Source organism: Ochotona curzoniae, unplaced genomic scaffold, assembly GCF_017591425.1.
Source record: "Ochotona curzoniae isolate NIBS_2020 unplaced genomic scaffold, NIBS_Ocur_1.0 contig_2754, whole genome shotgun sequence".
Classification (NCBI taxonomy): domain Eukaryota; kingdom Metazoa; phylum Chordata; class Mammalia; order Lagomorpha; family Ochotonidae; genus Ochotona; species Ochotona curzoniae.
Genome location: NW_024465582.1, coordinates 19,931,906 through 19,951,874, shown reverse-complemented (window position 1 = coordinate 19,951,874; position 19,969 = coordinate 19,931,906). Strand labels below are relative to the sequence as shown.

The window sequence follows — 19,969 nt, the reverse complement described above, 5'->3', positions numbered from 1 at the left end:
CTTAGGTGTCTACCTTTTCAGGCCTTTATGGACATGCGCACATGTATATATGCTTGTATATACAGAATCAGGTGCATAAACATGTCTTTGCAGTTTTATACAAACAGTATTAAATCGTACTGTATATCCTTTACTTCAATTTATTCTTTTTCCATTAAATAATCTCTACATTATCTTTTAATTGATTTTAGCTCCTCCATGAATAAGATTTTATCCAGTGTTCCCCAATTGACCCTAAAAAATCACATACAGCTGATTTATCCAAATATGAAATGCAGGATCCAATTTCGTATTTATTTATCATGTCTTTTAAGTTTCTTGTAATTGACCACAGTATGTTTAGTAAAATACCGACTTTTGACTAAAGCCTAACCAGTTACCTCCCAAGGCATATTCCTGGATTTATCTGGTTGGTTTGTTGATCAAATCAAGCATTTCATCAACATTTGATTTGTTGTTATCTGGTTGATCATTTAATTTGTTACATCCTGTCTTTTCTTCAAATGACACATTATATTTTGTACTTCATGAATTTGCTTTAGATAGTCTGCCAAGAATAATTCATAACAACAGCATGCATTTCACAGAGCATAAATCAAAAAGCACAGAATGAGTGGCTAACCTCCACTTAGGGATGCTGCAGTTGCTCTATTTACTAAGCTACTGTGTTCCCTCCTTTGTATAGCTAAGGTTTCCCTTTTTAATTAGAAAGTAACCTACGACATTTCCTTTCTGCCATTAACCCATAATCAGTTCCTCATTAACCATTTACACAAGGCTTTTGATCATGTTTAGGGTTTTATACATTAGTTGTAAAAGTATGCAGAAAGAACAAGATGGGGTGATCACCGTGCCAGGATACTGGGACCATGGTTTGAATGTGTTGCTTAAACATTCTGTCTTGGAAACGTAATGCCCAGGACCAATCGTGGTGGGAATTAGGACCTACTGAGAAAGGAATAGGCGGTGAGGGTGGGAGAGAGATCAGGGCCCTCAGCAGGGACTGGAGTTCTTCATTGTGAATGTGTTGAGTACAAAAGGGCAAGTCAACCTCATCTGACGCTGGTGTGTACCCTCCCCCTTGCTGTCATCAGGGATGGTGCAGAAAGATGGCTCTCGCCAGAGGCTGGCCCTTCCTTCTTGGATTTCCGGCTGCCAGAATTGTGAGTAAACACATCTATGTTCGTTACAAGTTATCTATCCTCTCTGATCCTCTGTTAGAGGAGTACAAAACAGATCAAGATTTCCAGGGTGGAGAGGCGGGATTGCCGTGGAGGGGAAGGCACGCGAACCATGCGCGTGCGTGTGTGTTTTGGGGGATGGGGGTGCAGTTGAAGTTACAAGTGTTATGATTTAAGTTACACCAGTGTTTGCTTTAGAGATATATTTATGAAACAGTACATGTTGGGAAAAGGGTGCAGGTCAGAGAGGCAACTGCGAGACAGAAGGAATTCACAACCAAACTGAATTTACTGTAAAAGAGAAGTGATTTGCAGAGGGAGGCCAGCTGCTGGCACGTGGTAGTGGCCCTGACGTTCAGTAGGCTGAGCCCTTCCTAATTTTAGGGTTTTGAAAATTTGGGGGGAGTGGGAGCGTTCAGGGCAATGGAGACGTGGGGGACCTGGGGTAGCTTTCACAGACATTTTGACCTTGGCTGGCCTTACCCTCCTAGGAGATTGCCGTTCGCTGTCGGGGAGTTGTAAAGACTGCAGAGCCAGAATGGCTGAGGCTCAGTCTTTGCTTCGTCAGTACAGATACATTTTTATGAAATCTCTGTAAATTTAGGTTTCACAACAAGAATAATATGGGAGTCAAAAGGTAAATTTGGCTATTAACAGGAGAGATAGATGGCAGGACGTTGCTAAAGGTTACTAACCCTGCTCATTGAGCATTGTCACCTGGCAGCACACATGTGATCCAACTATACATGTAGAAAGAATAATTAAAGTAAGCCAGTGATAAAAACATTTGCAAAGAAATTTGTGTACTTAGAAAATGCTTGAAAAAATAACTCATTTGTTTGATGGGAAAATTTTCCATGTGAGCAATAAGCCTAAAAAGTAATCTATTAGAACTAAAAGTCTTCGTGGAGATGTAGTGGGTATTTATAAAATAATAGTAAACCACAAAACCATTGTGAATATGCCTTTATGCATAAGAGTTGTCACTTAAAACACAACAGAGTCAATGAGATGTAAGTAGTTTTCAACAATTGAAACTGCCTTACACAGAAGGTAGGAAATTTACAACACAAATTATTACTACTGCTACTGTTACTATTTTACATTTCATTTAAAAATACATAGACTCTAAGTCATAAGATTCATTATTGAAAGAAGATGTATCATCCCTTCTTATATATTTTCAAAACATTCAGTTTGAAACAAATTGTCTCAGTATCTTTACCAGGTGAAGTCCCCCAAGGCAGTGAAAGCATTTGCCCGAGGAGTTCTGATTTGCAATAGAGTACTGCCACCTGCTGGACGTCTATCATATTTGCGTTCCAAAATACCACTCAACTGTGGTACTTTGTTTTTGCAAAATTTCCCATCTTAGTTCCCGTGAGTCAAGTACATCCGTCTTCCTTCAACAAAGTTCAACACCCTGTTTTGTCTAGATGGTGCCCCCTTACACACTTTCTCTGGAATTCTTCTATAAGTGAAGAAACACAAATACACAGATACACACACTTTCTACCAATTATCTCTCATGTATACCTATTACACCTGTATTTTGTATTGTTAGAACCTATTGTTTAACCTTTCAGCTGGACATTTCATTTGGCAATTGAATTCTCATCTGCACCCTGAAGTCTGTTTTCTGGGCATCCCCATTTCGCTTCACCTGTACATATTTCATAATCGATGATCGTGCCGTCATAAAAAGAACACCCAGCCTTCCTCAGAATCACCTTGAGAAAAATGCAGAAGGAGCCGTTCATGTGTGGTTCTGTGAGTTTCAGGTTTAAGGACAGGCTGATGCTCAAACAGATGAAATCCTTTAGAAATGGAAGGGTTGGCCAGATGCAAGCTGCGCTATGATGATGCCATCCAGGGCTACGCACGGGTGGGGTGGCACAGGTGGGGTGGCATGCCATGCTGAGGAGTGCCCATGCAACTCTGATAGCAAATCATCTGATCTGGTGGTTTATCTCACATCTGGCACGCCAATGAGATGAAAAGGGAACTGCATGACACTCAAGTCAGAATGCTCTCTGTTGCTTCAATTATATTAAAAAGGCAATATTAATCCCAAGATCTCGTGGATGTCTCACTCTTCAACACACCTTAACATTTATCAGTTATTTTGAAAAGGAAGAATAACTGTGTATGATTTAAAGTTTCCACCAAACATTTTTAAAAATCTTAAAAACCAATCTCGATTATGTTTGAGTCTATTAAGCCAAAATAAATTTGAAACCACTTGAGCGAATATCTCAGAGCATGCCCCACATGCGGGACTTGGGCTGGGTGGGAAACCGGGTGGGGCTTCTCCCTCAATATCCCCCTCTACCTCAGATACATGAAGGAAACAATATGGAAATAATAGTCATACCCACTTTCTGGTAGCCCTTGACCCTTTTTACCCAAATTAACTATGTAAAGATTGTCAAAATAAAAATAAATAAATAAATAAATAAATAAATAAATAAATAAATAAAATGAAAAGGCAAGCTAAAAAAAAAACATGAAAGACCATATGAGCAAAGTAAGAAAACTCCTCTGAGGCATTTGGGGGTGGGAATGAAGGAGCTGAATGGTCGTTGATTTCCATATTAAAGAACTCATTAGAATGCTGAAACTAGAATCCATCATTCATTTCCATCTCGGCTGTATTTTGTAACTGGCTTCAGCATGCTAAAGGGCTGTGGGTGTTGAGACTCCAAGAGCTTTAGACCAGGACTGCTACTCTGTATCAGAAGTTTGTATCTTTTGCTCAGCTTTGTCACATGAAGGGCGATGCATAGCAAGATACTGCAATATCTATTCCTGCCAGTTGTAATTCCTACTTCTCTTCTAAGGCATTTAAAGCAAGCAAACATGAAGTAGCTCTATCCAGCAATTAGACTGTAATCTCCCCTCATATATGTGATGTCAGTCATTAAGATGGTGGGGAAACACTGGGCATGGGAGGGGGTGGGTGATCGGCAGGTAGGAGCTCTCCTCCGGAGGACAGAACTGAAGCAGCCACGGAGCGGATGAAGAGAACTGGAGTGCACACGGCTAATTGAATCAAACGTGGACACATGAGAAGCAAGTGGAAATAAATGAACGGGTTAACACCCGTCAGGATCCAAGCAGCTTACAGGCACCGTAGGCCTGAAATGTTCATTACATTATATGCCTTGATTCTCTTACTCTGATCAACTCTCGGATGTGCCATGGTCTTAATATTACTTGTGGAAGTTTAATGATCTCCATTTGTAATGGAATCAATCAGGATATTCCTATCTTTTTGACATTAAATATGTCCATGGTTCAAAACTAACAAATTAGTGGACTTTTTAAAAAAGTATACATTGTTCTCCAGGGTTAAGTTTATATTTCTCTCTGTGCCTAAAGCTTTTCAACCAAAAAAAAAAAAAGGGAAGAGTAGTAATATAAAGAAAATAAGCTGTAACCTTCGTGTTGTTCATTTTTACCAAAGTTGGCAAGAAGATTCTTATCAATTCTTGGCCCACTGGCGTTCCAAGTTGTGTCTGTTCACTGACCATCAGGAAGCGCTGGAGGGAAGGATTGGTTTTTTTTTAAAAATATTTCTTTTCAGCAGAAATATAAATTTACAGAGAGAAAGATTTTCCATTCGCTGGCCCACTCCACAAGTGGCCACAAGGCCAGAGCTGAGCCCATCTGAAGCCAGGAGCCAGGAGCTTCCTCCAGGTCTCCCACGCGGGTGCAGGGTCCCAAGGCTTTGGGCCGTCCTCGACTGTTTTCCCAGGCCACAAGCAGGGAGCTGGATGGGAAGTGGAGCTGCCTAGACGTGAACCAGTACCTGTATGGGATTGCAACAGTTGCAAAGCAAGGATTTAGCCATTAGGACATCATGCCAGACTCGGAGGATTGGCCTTTAAGGGCAAGAGTTCCATTAGATTTTGGAAGAATGAAATGTTAGGAGTGAAATGAAAGGTTCTGCAGAAACAAAGAAAACTGAATTATCCTCAGAAGGCACCAAGTCTTTCCTCCTCTGCTTCCAAGAATGTCCATCTTGGTTAAAGAACCTGTGCTTCTTCAAAGGATCAGAAGGGGGCGCAGTAGAGCTGAAACCATTCCTCCCTTTCTACATGCTATCACTGACAGAGGATGATTAAGACTTTGGATCTCAACAGAAAATGGAAGACCACATTCACACCAGCTGCCTCCTGGTCTCCCAAAGGGGACAGAGGACCAAAGACTTGAGTCATCCCCCACTGCTTTCCCAAGCAGTGAACTGGATTGGAAGTGGAGCAGCTGGGACATGAACAGGTGCCCACATGGGATGCTGGCACAGTAAGCAGAGGCTTAGCCTGCTACACTGCAGCACCCTGAACATTTTATTTATTTACTTTTTAAAGATTTATTTATTTATTTGAAAGTCAGATATACAGAGAGGAGGAGAGACAGAGAGGAACATCTTCTGTCCGATGATCCATTCCCCAAGTGAGCGCAGCGGCCGATACTGTGCTGCTCCAAAGCCAGGATCCAGGAACTTCTTCCGGGTATCCCACACGGGTGCAGAGTCCCAAAGCACTGGGCCATCCTCAACTGCTTTCCCAGGTCACAAGCAGGGAGCTGGATGAGAAGTGGAGCTGCCGGGATTAGAACCGGCGCCCATATGGGATCCCGGCGTGTTCAAGGCGAGGACTTTAGCCGCTAGGCCATGCCGCCTGGGCCCACATTTTATTTTTTAAAATTGAAATCATATCATTAATCTTTCCAGACTACAAAGAATTAAAATCAGATATCAACAGCATAAATATTACTAGGAAAGTTACATATGAGAATTAAAATATGCTCCTGAATTAAAGCAATTAAAAATAAATTTAAAAATATTGAAACAGATGAAAGTGAAAACACAATATATCAAAATTAGTGAGAAATAGCAAATCCAGCCTAAAGAGGGAAGATTGTAGCAATAAATGCACACATTTAAAAAATTAAAAATTTCAGGCAAAAAAATTAAAAAAAAAAACATTTAATGACATATCTCAAGGACTTAGAAAAGCAAGAACCAACCCCAGAATTAGCAAGCAGCAAGAGATCAGAGCAGAAATGGATAAACACTGAAATTAATGAAACAATGCAGCAGACCAACAGAGAAAAAAAATTCAAATAACTAAAATTAGGCATGAAGAAAAAGGCACTAAAACTTGCAGTACAGAAATGCACAAAAACTATGATGAATAACTATATGCAACCAAACTCGAAGTGTTGAAAACAAAACCCAGAATTTTCTGCACATATATAACCTACAATGATTACATCAAGAAGTTACATAGAAAATCCAAGCAAATTCATAACAAATAATGAAATATAAGTAGAAACTAATCAATGAAAAATCCAGTACTGTGGTTTTACATCATAATCCTACAAAACAATGAGTAAACAATTCCAGTATTTTGTCAAACTCTTCCAAAATACTGAAAAGGATGAAACTGCCAAACTTGTTTTATGAGACCAGCATTACTCTGACTCAGAAATAAAGCAAAGACACAACACAGAAAGCAAACTAGAGGCCAGTGTCCTTGATAAGGAAATGTGAAAACTCTCAACAAAATATTAGCAAGTCAGATCCAACATGATGTCAAAAAAATACATTGTGATAAAATGAATTTCTCCCAGTTATTCAAGAACGGTTTAATGTTTGCAAATTAATGAATGTAATAAAGCACATCAGTGGAATGAAGAACAAGCCATAAGATTTGAATAGATGTGGGAAAAGTATTTGATAAGATTCAACATCCTTTCATGATAAAAACTCTCAATAAATCAGGTATAAAGGAACATACCTTAAAATTATAAAGGTTATATGTGACAAACCCACAATTAGTATCATACTGAACGGCGAAAAGCTGAAGCCATTTCCCCCACAGATCTGGTAAGACAAGGGTGCCCATGTTCATTGCTATCATTCAACATAGTCTTGTACATTCTAGCAAAAGCAACTAGGAAAGAAATAAAAGACGTTACAATTGGAAAGGAGGAAATCAAAATATATCTAAATATGTAAACTGTGTAGACATTTAGGCTCTTATTACTGGGATCTGAAAATTCCTCTGATTCAGTGAGATACTAGGGTGTTTTCTCTACAAAGTACAAGCAATTTCTGGTAGGAATTTACATAATACATAGAAGTCTCTGGAACATTTTCTGTGTGAGCATGGAATGGAATCTGGCATTAGTGTTTTATGGGCTATGAGAAAGCTTGTCTATCAGTGAGGTAGTATTTGAATCTTGCTTTTATTTCAGAAATAAAGAGGTTGTGTAATAATGAAATTAACTGCAGTTCTAATTAATTTTTCATTCCTTAAGCAACACATTTATTTTAAAAATTTAAAACCTCTTTTGTGATAGCCTAGGGAATGCTTAGCAAATTTTTCTGTTTCCCACCAGGGCAACTTTTGTACCAAAAACAATGGAACCAGCAAACAATGAGACAAGTACAAACTTCCCCCCACACACAATTTAATGTTGTAAAAAGACAAGAAATACAAAAGTTATCAAAAATCCATATTTATAGGTTCATTAGGAGGCGAAACAGTAGGGCTGGAACTCTTCTTATAATTGATTCATGGTACAAAGTAAAAATAATATCAAAAATACAGCAGCTACAACTGTCCAAAGCAGAAGCCACCTGCAAAAGGGTGGGACAGAGTGGGCTAACCGGGCACCCAGCGTGTCACGGCCTCAGCGACACAGGTTGGACGGGCTCAGCTCCCAGGGTCTGAAAGGAGGGTCACTTTGCACGCCTGGAGTCCACTTCTTCAAGAAGCCACTCGATGCCGTTCAGAAAGCCAGCGAGAGTCTCAGCATCGGCGTCCTGCACCTGTGAGGGAGGAGAGCGGTTGTCAGGGACAGCCTGGGGCCAGCGCCTCCCGGGCAGGGGCACACTGGTCCCCACACTGAGGCAGCAGGAGTTCAAGGATCCAGAAACACTGGGGGAACATCACTCCTGGATAAAAATGTGATCCTGTCTAGGGCATCACATCAGAGTAATTCGGAACTCAACTTTAGAAATGAGAGGAAGTGCATTTGCATGACCAAAGGAGGTGGAGAAATGGAATTAAATTAATATTGGTGCCTGAAACTTTTGAAATCCACAGGCAGTATGTCTTTGTGTTTTGCTTTTATTTATTTTCATGATATGCATTTTCCATGAACTTTTCGGAGAGCCTCTGTATGCATGGGTTTCAAAACGTGGGCGGCGGGGGGGGGGGGCAACCAAAATAACTTTTAATTCCATTTTCCAACAAAACAGGTAAAATACTCTTCGTATTAGAAGAGGCCTCCATCGGATTGACTTTGAAAATGGAAATACTTTTTCTGAATCCATAGGGTCAGCTGGCAAACATCATGATGATGCAAAACTGTGTCTTGAAGACCGTGATTGCTCCTGGTAGCAAAGCTCAGATTCTGACCTGTCAGCGGGCTGCACCTCTACCAGGAGCCTTCAAAGATTTTGTCCCAGATTTTTTTGAGGGGACAAAAACAACCCCTTACATTCCACAGGACATGAGCCTCCCAAAGATTCTGCAGAGCTCCACGGGAGAGGCAACGATTAGAAAGTCCGTTTTCATTCAGCAAAAGCATTTCCAGATTTAATTTTTATTTTTTTTGTCACCCAGAGGTTTTCATGTCAAGGATGTGTCATTTGTTTAATAAAGATTTTTTTTTCCCCACAGTACCGATTTACGTGCGCAGGGGATCAGCCCTCCCCTTCCCCAGACCTCCCTTCTATTATTTGTCCCTATGATAGTCCTTCGTTGCCCTGTTTCAGGCTTAACTTTCTGATATATCAATGTATCCTGACATGAGGAGTTAAAGGAAGAAAATAAAGTAAAAGAACATACAAGTATGTTTAAAAAATAGTAATGGGAATCCTATTGGAAAAGGGGTGTTTCATTTGAAGAAAGGATTCTATAATTTAAATACATTTTGGAAAGTAATGAGCCACAAGATGGAACCTATACTTCTGATGCATCAATAATGAAAAACAGTGTAGCTGCATCTAAGCCAAACAATTTACCATTACTATTGCGGGACTGTCAGGACAACGCAAAGGCTAGTAAGGAACACTTGAGCAGTTGTGGGTTAGCAACACCAATCAAATGGCTCTCATGGATTAAGCTACTGAAAGTGAGTTCAGGTCTTGGCATTTAGCCTAGAGTTAGGATGCGCGTGCCCTATGCTGGCATGATCAGGTTCAATTACCGACCCCAGCTCCCTGCTGGTGGACACCTCGGGCGGCAGCAGTGCTAACTCAGGTTAACCGAGCTTTCTTCACCCTGGAGGGAAATCTAGACTGAGCTCCCAGGTGGCCTCACAGCTTTAGCCCCGGGCCCAGCTCAGGCACTGCACGCATGCATTTACGGAGTAAACCCGCAAGAGGGCGCTCTCTATGCTGGCTCAGTGTTTCTCTCAAAACCAAAGCCAAAGCCAAGACAACCACCACCACCACCACAGCAACAATGAAAAGCCCTGACTTACAGAATGCCATTTCATCCAAGAGTATGATGCGCCGGAACGGATAAAATCAGAAGACAGAATGGAGAATAAAATGAGGTTTGTATCTCCAGGGAAGGCAGGAGCTTACCATCCACGGGTGCTTTCGGAGATTCAGACGCAGCTCATGGGCCAAATAAAAACAAGGCATCCTTTTGATACTTGCTTGAGAAATACAAGCTAAAACCAGCATGGGTCTGCCTGAAGGCCCAAAAGCTGGATCTGTCATTGCCGTAATACGAGAATACTCATCTTGCCACTCGTGTCCTGTGGAATGTAAGTTTAAATCATTAATTTGCATCACTTAAAACAGTTTGAAAAAAAATTTTTTTAAACAAACAAAAAGGGGGAACAAATTTTAACAGGATCCAAACATAACAAACGGCTTCTACTGCTGGTTCACTCACATGTCTGTATTCTTACAGAAGTAAAAGTGCTTGGGCATGCGCACTCTCCCAAATCCTGTCACTACCCTTTCTTTCCATCTAACCATGTTATTAGGTCTACCGTTTTTCCTAAAATGATCAAGTTTGTCCTTTACAGAATGTCTAGATCCTTTATGTTTTGGGGCAGGCAACATTTTTAAATGACCCCCGCATACCTTATCCTTGCACAATCCTTTTGCCTTTGGGTGTTGGAGGAACCTGTATATATGATGGAATACACCCCCATGCTTAAACTTAGACACACAATTGACTTTAAGAAGTAGGGAGTTATGCTCAGAGAAGATGTTCTAATCAGGCAGGCCCTGTAAAGCAATTCCTGTTGATGAGGAAGATTCTAAGGAAGGGAGAGTCTCCATACAGGATTTAAAAATGGAACCATGGGAAAGAATTTCTTGGCTGATAGCCAGCAAGGAAACAAGGACTTCAGGGCAATGACAGGAACCTGAATTCAGCCAGTAACTTGGATGATCTTGGAGGCAGTTGCTCAACAGAACCAACAGGAGGGGATATAATCCATATGACACCACCCTAATTTTAGTCATGAGATCGTAATTAAGAGAAGCCATTTTCTACCATGCCCAGATTTCTGACAGAAGGAACTATGAGCTAATAAGCAAGGGATGCTTTAAACTTCTATAGTTGAGCTAATTTATTACATGCCAATTGAAATGAACAACTAGTATAATTATCACCAGAGTACAGATAAACCTAACAGGCATCTCCTGCATTTTGGCAACAAGTCCCATTGATTTTTTGTTATTCTAGACTATTTCTCTTTTGCTTACCTTAATGTTATTATTAATGTTATGATGATGGTAATTATTATTATTATTATTTTACTATGTGGTTTTATAGGCTCTGGGGTTTTTCCTCTCCTTCCCCAAATCCCCTATTCTCACTGATTTCCCCAATATTACTGTAGTAGTAGAGTCCTTTATACACAGTCACATGTCCATCATTCTGCTATTTAAGTGTAACCTTACATTGTAGGTATGGACAATGGCAGAGGGTCCAGCGTCCTATTGTCAAGATATAGTCAACAGTTTCTTTGGGAGTTGATCTTGTGTTTGAAAGTAGAGATGTACACTGCATTGCATCTTCACAACTGGCTATGATAGTTTCTATTTTTAATCATTTTATTTCCACTACAGTTTCATTTAGTTGTATTTCTGTAGGCTTTAAAATGTTATACAGCTATAATTCATTGTTACCTTGCTTTTACAAAATTATAAAAAAGTAAAGTTAGGAACAAAATCTTCTTTGTGAGCTATATGTTTCCATCCCAGGGTTCTTCATTTCATTTTGCAGATGCAAATTTCATTGAGTCCCATTTTCTTCTGCCTGGAGAGGCTCTCCTTTAGGATGCCTTGCAGCTCAGATCCACTGAGGAAGAATTTCCTCAGTGCTGAGGGCTGAATCTACCAACCATATGTGTTCCATTCATGTTTTGGATATTTCATTGCCAAGGCCACAGTGTTAGAAGGTGGGTCCGTCGGTGAGAGCCTTCATGAAAAGATGAAAGCTGCTATGAAAAATGGGACCTGCAGAAGACAGGCCTCTTCCTTGCCTTCCTGCACTGTGAGTGCACTTATTCCTCTTGCCCTTCACCTTCTGCCTTGGGAGGATGCAGTTAAGAAGGTCTCACCAGATGCTACTTGTTACACTTTGAGGCCTCCAGAACTTGAGGAGTAACGGTCCGGTCTTAACAACCTACCCTGTCTGTGCTGTTCTGTAGGTGTGAAAGAAGAATCTAAGCCACTTGGGTTGGGCTTCTCTGAAATGGTTGACTTGGCCTTGGTTTATGAAAACATGTTCCTGCTGGTTCTAAGATACCCCTCCCGGTTCTCTGCTGCAGGGATTTCCTTCCAGGGCTTTCCAGCCTGCAGCGACTCTATCAGCAAGTACGACTCTGGACCTCTGTGCACGTGTTTCCTTTTTCTCCAGCTTCCTAAGTGAGCTCAATGTAGGGGCTTTTCCCAGGGTTTCAGCCTCACTGTTGAACTTGGCCCTGTACTGCAGAAAAGTCTCCAACACAGATGTCATTTCCTTCCCCAGGTCAGCAACGCCTGTTTTATAGCAGGATCATCACCCCAGGTGGGATTCCCATCCCTTTCTTCCCCCAAGGCTAGAGAGAGCTTTGGTTTCTGATCTCTCTCCAGTGGCAGCCATCCTTTGCCTGCAAACTGGAAGCCAGAGGAATTCCTGTCCCTATCTCTAGTGGCAGACAGTTGTAGTTGGCTTCCTACAGGAAAGGATATGGAAAGCAGTAGGATTTACCAGCCTGTGCAGTAGTCACCATCAGTACTGGCATGCCTCCATCACCATGGTGAACACTCAGCGTTCCTTGCTCCATCACAAACCTTCAACATGACCACCCAATGGAGGCCAGAGTCTGGGGGGGGTGTGTGTTAGGAAAGCTTTTCTTTGAAACTTGTAGTTTTAAACAGGAGTATGTGGAGGGCAGACTGGAGAAAAAAATAGGGACCGCATACATTCTAATTCCTGATTATACCCACATAGTATGGAGACCTTAGTGGGAACTCAACCATTGGTTGAACAAATGAATTCATTTTTATATCGCTTCTAATTTTTGCTTTTATATGTCTTTCTGATCATTTCCATAGAACTTCAAAATATAATTGCTTTTGTGCCTAGCAGATCATAAGAAAAATAAATTCAATAACATTCAAACCAGTGCATTAAAGAACTATATCATTTACATGTACACACATATTTATCTATGTATATTTTATATATACACATTTAAATGTGTGTAATAATTATATATAAACTTCATCTATTTTATCCTACCTTATTCACAAAGGATTTTGAAAAACTTTCTAATCCAGTGTCACTGTGATTTCACTGTGAGAGCATTCTCGACTAAACTACTTGCTGAAATAGTTGCACTTAACTAACAGCTCACTGTTACATGTGTCTACCATCTAGGTGAAAACAAACTTTTTTGTAATGATCTGCATAAATTTTAAATAAGACAACAATCAGACAAAACATCATTTTTTGCAGAAACCTCAATAGAAAGACAATATTTACACTGGAGCATCAAACTTTGACATGCAGCAGAATTCCCTGGGTGCTTATGAAAAAGAACCAGCCAGGACACAACGCTGATCTATGAATCATAACCCCTACAGGTTGAGATTAGCAGCTTTATGCCTCAGTTGGTCCTGATGCACACCAAGGCATGAGAAGGCATTATGAAAAGACACAGAGAAGCACATGGATAACATGCCACTCTATTTAGGAAGCCATTTTTTCATTTGTCTCACAAAGAACAACCTAGTGATGTTTTTCAAAGGAAATACTAGCCAGCTTACTTTTATGAGCTTCAGCATTCGCAACGTAGATGAATCCATCCACAACCTCACACACCTTCTGGATTTGTGGAATCACACTGTAGCGGCTCCCTTGTTGGTCATCTCCTTCGTTCTGGACACTGAACATCTTATTAACTGCACTGGTATGCTCTTCTCTTGCTCTGTCTCTCTCCTTCCTAAAAAAAAAGTGAAGGTAGAAAGTCAAATGATGCTACACAGGCTCCATCCCCCTATAACTAAATGTTCTAGTTCTGACATTTCAATTAGGCCACCCAGGTAGGCCTTACCTGGTAGTTGAATATAATATCAGGATGTTGAATTTATGTTGGTTGTTCAACTGAAAATTGACTCCTGATCCAATACCTAAAGGAGAAAATTGCAATTATCAAAACACATCATTAGGAAAGGCAAAAAAGACTAAAAATGTACTCAGTGAGGGTACAAAGGGCTCCCTCTCTCCACCTCTATCCTCAACCTTTGCTCCAAATTATCACCATCTCTTGCTTTGACTTTTATAATCTCTTGTATTAACCCATCCTGCACTAGTCCTTCTTCTGACAGTAGCCAGAGATTTTAATAAACAATGTTTTTCTAAATATGTCTCTTCTCTACAAAGTCATGGCTCCTCAGTAAAGAAGCAAAACCTTAATGTCATCTGGCCTTACCTTGTTGGAGACCAGGCTAGCTTTCATACCCTTCATGCCTGTGTTATAACCAATCTACTTGCATAAATAAGCTATGCTTCCATTCTAGGTAATACACTCATACAAAATGCTGAATCCTCTGGGCTGGCACTGCAGGCCTGGAGGCCACACTGACTATAGTCCTCACATCGTTAGATGTGATGCATGTCCCACAAGATAAAAAACAAACATACAAAAAAACTGCTCCTGATATTTATTTTCATCAATATATTTCCTAGAAATTATCCTTTCAACATATCTGACTTGGTCTGCAAGGGCACTATACTGCTGTATACTTCGGAGCCAAAACCCATTTTCTCACAAGGTTTGAGGCACAGTGAGATGGCTGACTTTATTCAATCACTTGGTTTCTATGTAAAACAAGTAATTGCATTTCATAATCAGAAAATTCCCCAGATTTCCGACCTCTTCCTCAGATGTAACTTCCAACTCGCAGCCTTCCCCGAGCTGGCCTGCACCAGGGACTCTTCTATTGCATTGTATTCTCGATTGCTTATTTTCTCACACCTTACGTTAAAGGAGTCAAGTTGCTGTTTTTACTCCCTATGTCATGTCTAAACCCTTATTCATCAATCCTATTTGAGCTTCATCCATTTGAGAAACACACCACTCAACTATATCATCATTTCTCCTTCCTTAGGCTTGTTGCTTTTCATTCTTTTTTGAATAGTCCCCTCCCCGAAAACATTCACTAAAGCTTTCATCACACATTTCACAAATCTTTCTCCTCATTCTCAACATGTTCTAAATCCATGTGTGCTCCACAGGATTCCCAAATCTCAGTGTCTAGCCCCGACTGTATTCTTGAAATCTGGACGTATAAAGTTACAACATTATTTGTTCAGGTACCAGATGCACAGGGACATCCTAAGGGCCTGAAACCACTCAAACTCCTAAAAACAAACTGAGAAGATCCCTGTCCTCATGAGCTTCCCTTCAAGTGGAGCACACAGGGTAGGCATCTCCCTTCGGATCTTCTCTGAAGTTATCCAAGTCAACAATACTCCAAAGAAAAGCTGTTATTCTCTTTAGAGATCCCTCCCTGACCCCAACCATCTCTGAGCCATTCCTTCAATGATTTTGAATCCTCACACACAGTTGTGTCATCTAACTGTAAACTCAAGTGGAAACCTGCAGCCCTCCGTACCACTGCTCATACAACATGCACTGTCAACTTTAGATCCTTAACATTCATCTTCTGAGGTCAGTTCAGACCCTCTTCATATTTTTAATCACAGAGTGAAGTAGTTTCCTCAGGTATCAACATGCCATTAGCCCCTTCTAACTCATTCAGAAGGCAGAGTTAGCTTTCTATGGTGTACTCATAATCACCTCAATCCTCTTGATTAGAGTCCTTCAACAGCTCTCAAATGCTTTGACATGATACGTAAGTGCCCGCCACCTGGCTCCACTATTTTCTAGACACAAGGGGCTTCTTCAGATGTGTCCTGCATAGCCAGAGCTTTGTGCTCTTCGATATGGAGTTCTCACTGCTGAGAATACATTTGACCCAATCTTTTCCTAATGGCCCATCAAATTTGTGTCTCCTAGAATGTAAGACTATGGTAAAAGTAAAGAATACGTTGTCAGGATGCTAAAGTGCATTTCTTTCTGTTTACCCCATTGGTGTCAAGTTGTGCTTGAATGATGATGTATTATAAATGAACATGAAAATTACCATCAATCTGCCTGTGTGGCAAGCCAGCCGTAGGACAGAGTTCCTCAGAAGACATCAAGCTCAACACCAAAGATGTATTCAGTTCTTCCAAACCTGGTCCAAACATAGCAAACCGTGGCTCATTTTGTATGATCAACGAGTGTAAAAAAGAGGTGACAGCGCCATACACAGGCCGGCTGGATTTTAAGGCTCTTCTTGTATGTGGACAACACATTTGATAGCTGTGTGAAATTATCACAGTTAGAAAACAAGTGCACAATACTTGGCCAGAGAATCATCTAACAGTATGTAACTTAATGGGTACCTACAGTCAGGAGATGGTGACTAACACAGTCCTCAGGGCAGCTTATGGTGACAAGGAAGTAAGAGGGTGAGAGACGCCCAGGGCATGGTCATGTACTTTCTTACCCTTCCCTGGGATTCTTGGCTGAATGATGGGATCTAACACTTGTTTGGGCAAAGTGCATTGCAGTAATGATTCTTAACCTGAGGAGGGCCACTCCTTAGCTCATGGCAGAAATGGCTGATAATGTCTGAACGGTATTTGCATTGTCACAGCTGGGGGAGTTGTGCTACCAGCAACTGGTGGGAGAAGGACAGGGACTCTATAGACCATCCTATGACACACAAAAACTCCCTTCCCCCAGGCACGCACACAGCATATAATCCACAATGTAGTAGTGCCAAGACTGAGCAGGCTTCCACTGAAGATAAACTACACAGAGACTTTGGTAGAAAGCCCCTGGAGGCTAGCTCCACCAACACCAACAACAAAGTACTGAGAGCACCCATACAGCCAAATGTCTTGGGGTCCCCTATTAATAATCCCAATCATACTGTTCAGAGCAGTCCCAATGATCCTTAACTGAAAGCCTAGCAAAATAAGAATCATTGTCTTTCTCAATGGCTATCAAGCTCTAAATGAGCAATTCAATGTTTTCTCAAAAATTAAAACAAAGTTACCCGAATCCCAGTAAAATCAAAAACCTTTTAAATAAATCAAGTTAGTTAAGAAAATTCACTAACTTAACAAAATCAGCTTTGTTAGGGTCATGATAATCTCTTAAGGAAAATAGAATCAGCTTTGAAACAGTAGGCTTGGCCCAACCAGAGCACTTTAATCCATTATATAAACCACTCGGAATCCTAACTTTGGTTCATCCAAGGTTTTAAACATTAGCTATAACTGGTATAATGATCAACAATAGCTACTATGATTATTACTACTCCCTAGAGAAAGTAATTCCACAGCATCTATACATGATGCCATAGTTGCTGATGAGGCCCTGTAGAGGCACTACCTGACAAGTAGGGCAGAGTGGCACATGTTGACATTGTAATTGCCAAAAATGCACATCTTTGATCAGTCTCCCAAGACCTGACATAATGGCATGTAGACTGGAATAGGGAAATACTGGGGGAGGTGGGGATATGGTATGTAGCTACTGAAACCAACACAGCAAAACAATTCTTACCTAAAGAATGAATATTTTCCTTGAATTGCTTACAATGGCTTCTTTAGGGTTCTTAACAAAGCAGGTCATATCCACATGTAGTCACATTATGAATCTTAGAAGCAGCATGAAGGGGTTTTCAATCTGAATTCTAAGCTATTGAAACCCTATCTGGACCTCTGGGAGAAGACAAATAAAAGGCTTTTTGCGGGGTGATCAGAAAGTCTTGTTTCCCAGAGCCCCCAAAGGGCTTTCTTCTCTGCCAAAGAACTGGTCTCCAATCTCTGGTCATTCCTTTTCTGGATATGGGAAAGCACTCACGACTCAACAAAAATAACAAGTATTCTAAGATAACGACAGTTTTTGGAAATATTTTTTTGTCTTGCCATCAGCACTGCTTATAACTATCCAAATACTGGCTGGGCAGCTTGGGAAGACAGAAAATGTTAAAACTCAAAGGGTTCTATGAAGAAAATCATGTGAGTCAGCCCCTAATTTTGAAAAAAAAAAAAAAAAGTTCACTTAGATAAAATCCATGCTACAAATTACCAGCCTGGTGAATACAGACTTATCCATAGTAACTGAGTAACATTTAGTATGGTTCTTTTAACTGGTACTTACACAGCCATGTAGTCCACCAAGGTGCTGTCAGTAACCTCAGAGATGGGCTTCTGCAGCATTTCCAGATCCGGAAGAGACTTCCAGTCCACGGAAGACCATGAAGGGAGATCTCGCAGGAGAAAAAACCTCCACAGAATGGGATCCCGCACGGTTTCATTCCAGTAATGATTCGTGCTTCCCAACTGACACAGATCGTGCGGGGAAAGGAACGACAGTATATACAGCTGTACGTCGAGCTGGAGCAGGGGCAAGCAGCCGGGAGGGGAAGAGCATCAAAAACGGGTCTCAGGAAGTTGTAGTTTGGGGCGTTATACACCCAACAAAGGTTGCACTAAGGAACTTAGGGCAACTTCCAGCCTGATTTTAATAGTTAGACCTGTCATTATGTAACTGTCTGCCTAGCATCAGGGGGTACAGATAAAAAGAAAACCAAACCAAAAACCACTGCCCATTCTTTCAAGCAAAATAACCAGGTCCTCTCCTCATGTCATCTATTTTATTATGGATATAACTTATTCTTCAAAATGAAAATAAGCCGTTATCAAGCAGAGAGTTTTCTGTTGTCATCTATTAAACCGGCTCCAAGAACCTCTCTATGGGGCAGTATTTCCATGTAGAATGGACGTTTAGTGTGAGTAATCAATAATCCAAAAGTGAAAACAGACTTGAAATAATTTCCACGAGTTTCTGCTCTATTTTCTGAGCTGCCTGAAAAGTATAACAATAAACGTGGCCAATCCTTGCAGCCACTCATCTTCCTGCATTCACTTCTAATACATGGTCACAGCTGCGATATCCTGCTAGCTCTTGGTTTGGGGGACCCCCTCCTGTGTGTTTCAAGCCTCGAGTAGCAGTAATGGTCTCCTTATTTCCCTCAGGTGTCCTAGTCCCCGTGCGGGGTGCCTGTGTTAGGGGTACAAAATCAGGAAGTGATTTGGCTGGCCACCTGCCCAGCTGGGGAGCACCAGGGGTCACTGCCAAGGCCAGTCGGGTACAACTGCATCTTGCTGGTGATGACACTGCCAGGAAGCACTGGGCAGGGCCAGATCCAGGCCCCGGGTCCTGGAGCCCACCCCCTAAAGTTCCCACAAATCTCCTGGGGGGCGGTTCTTCCAGCCTAAGCTCGGCCTAAGCCAGTCGCGGCCCGCGCTCACCGGCAGCCGAGTCAGGGAGCTGGCCTTCTCCTCCTCTTCCGCCTCCTCGCGAGGGGCAGTCCTGGCCACCCTCTCCTTACCAACCGACTGCCAGAAGTTCCTCCAGCCGCTGAGGATGGCGGCTTCCAGGCGGCCCCAGTCGCTGGCGGCCGGCGGCGGGGAGCTGGATTTACTGCGGGGCTCGCTTCCTGCCATGGTCACCGGCCCGGCGCATCACGCGCCGCAGGGCCGCGCCCGCGTGTTCGCCTCTCCCGCCTCTCCCGCCGCGGGGGGAGTAGCGTGTCCGCAGCCGGACCAGGCACCCCTGCAATAAGGTTCCTCACCCTCTTTCATTCCTGGCCCCAGGCTCGGCCACGCCCACCTCTGCCCACACTGTCACACTCCCTGACTTCACCTCTTGGCTGTACTTGGTCGCCCGGGGTGACTCATGCTTTTTCCAAGATCCACTACCACTATGCTGGGCTTATTAGTTGCTTCTTTCTCAGGGATGTGCTTTGTTTTTAATCATAGTTTGTTTGTTTGGCACAAATTGTACGTTGTGCTTGAAAAACTTGTTTTCTCAGGGATTAACAAGAATTGAGACTGGTGATGCAGTAGGAATCACTACAACATAAAGGAATTTGTTAAATGTCCCACCCACAAACCTTTTTTCTTCATTTATTCACATTCCTAAGAATAGAATTTTAAAAGCACAGGATTAAGTGTACTGTTCTTATTGCAGGGCATAAGAAATGGCTGTCTTGGTCTTTCATGATTAATCCTAGATTTTAAGTTAGATGTTATATAACAGTAAATTGAAATATTCTGCAAAGCCAAAAAAATCTAGTCTGTTTACCCAATTCTGCATAATCCACAACATACCCAATTCTTTATTTA

The 19,969-nt window shown here is 41.6% G+C and overlaps 1 protein-coding gene across 1 annotated transcript; it reads right to left on the bottom strand.

Moving 5' to 3' along the window:
- Nucleotides 1-7,601: 7,601 nt before the first annotated feature.
- Nucleotides 7,602-19,363, bottom strand: FBXO4 (F-box protein 4). The gene is made up of 7 exons (XM_040977677.1): nucleotides 19,094-19,363; nucleotides 17,940-18,175; nucleotides 15,865-16,085; nucleotides 13,770-13,845; nucleotides 13,483-13,658; nucleotides 9,790-9,965; nucleotides 7,602-8,022 (listed from the first exon to the last, which is right to left on the bottom strand). The coding sequence occupies exons 1-7, from the start codon at nucleotides 19,286-19,288 to the stop codon at nucleotides 7,933-7,935; spliced, it is 1,170 nt and encodes a 389-aa protein (XP_040833611.1). The 5' UTR covers nucleotides 19,289-19,363; the 3' UTR covers nucleotides 7,602-7,932.
- Nucleotides 19,364-19,969: the final 606 nt, after the last annotated feature.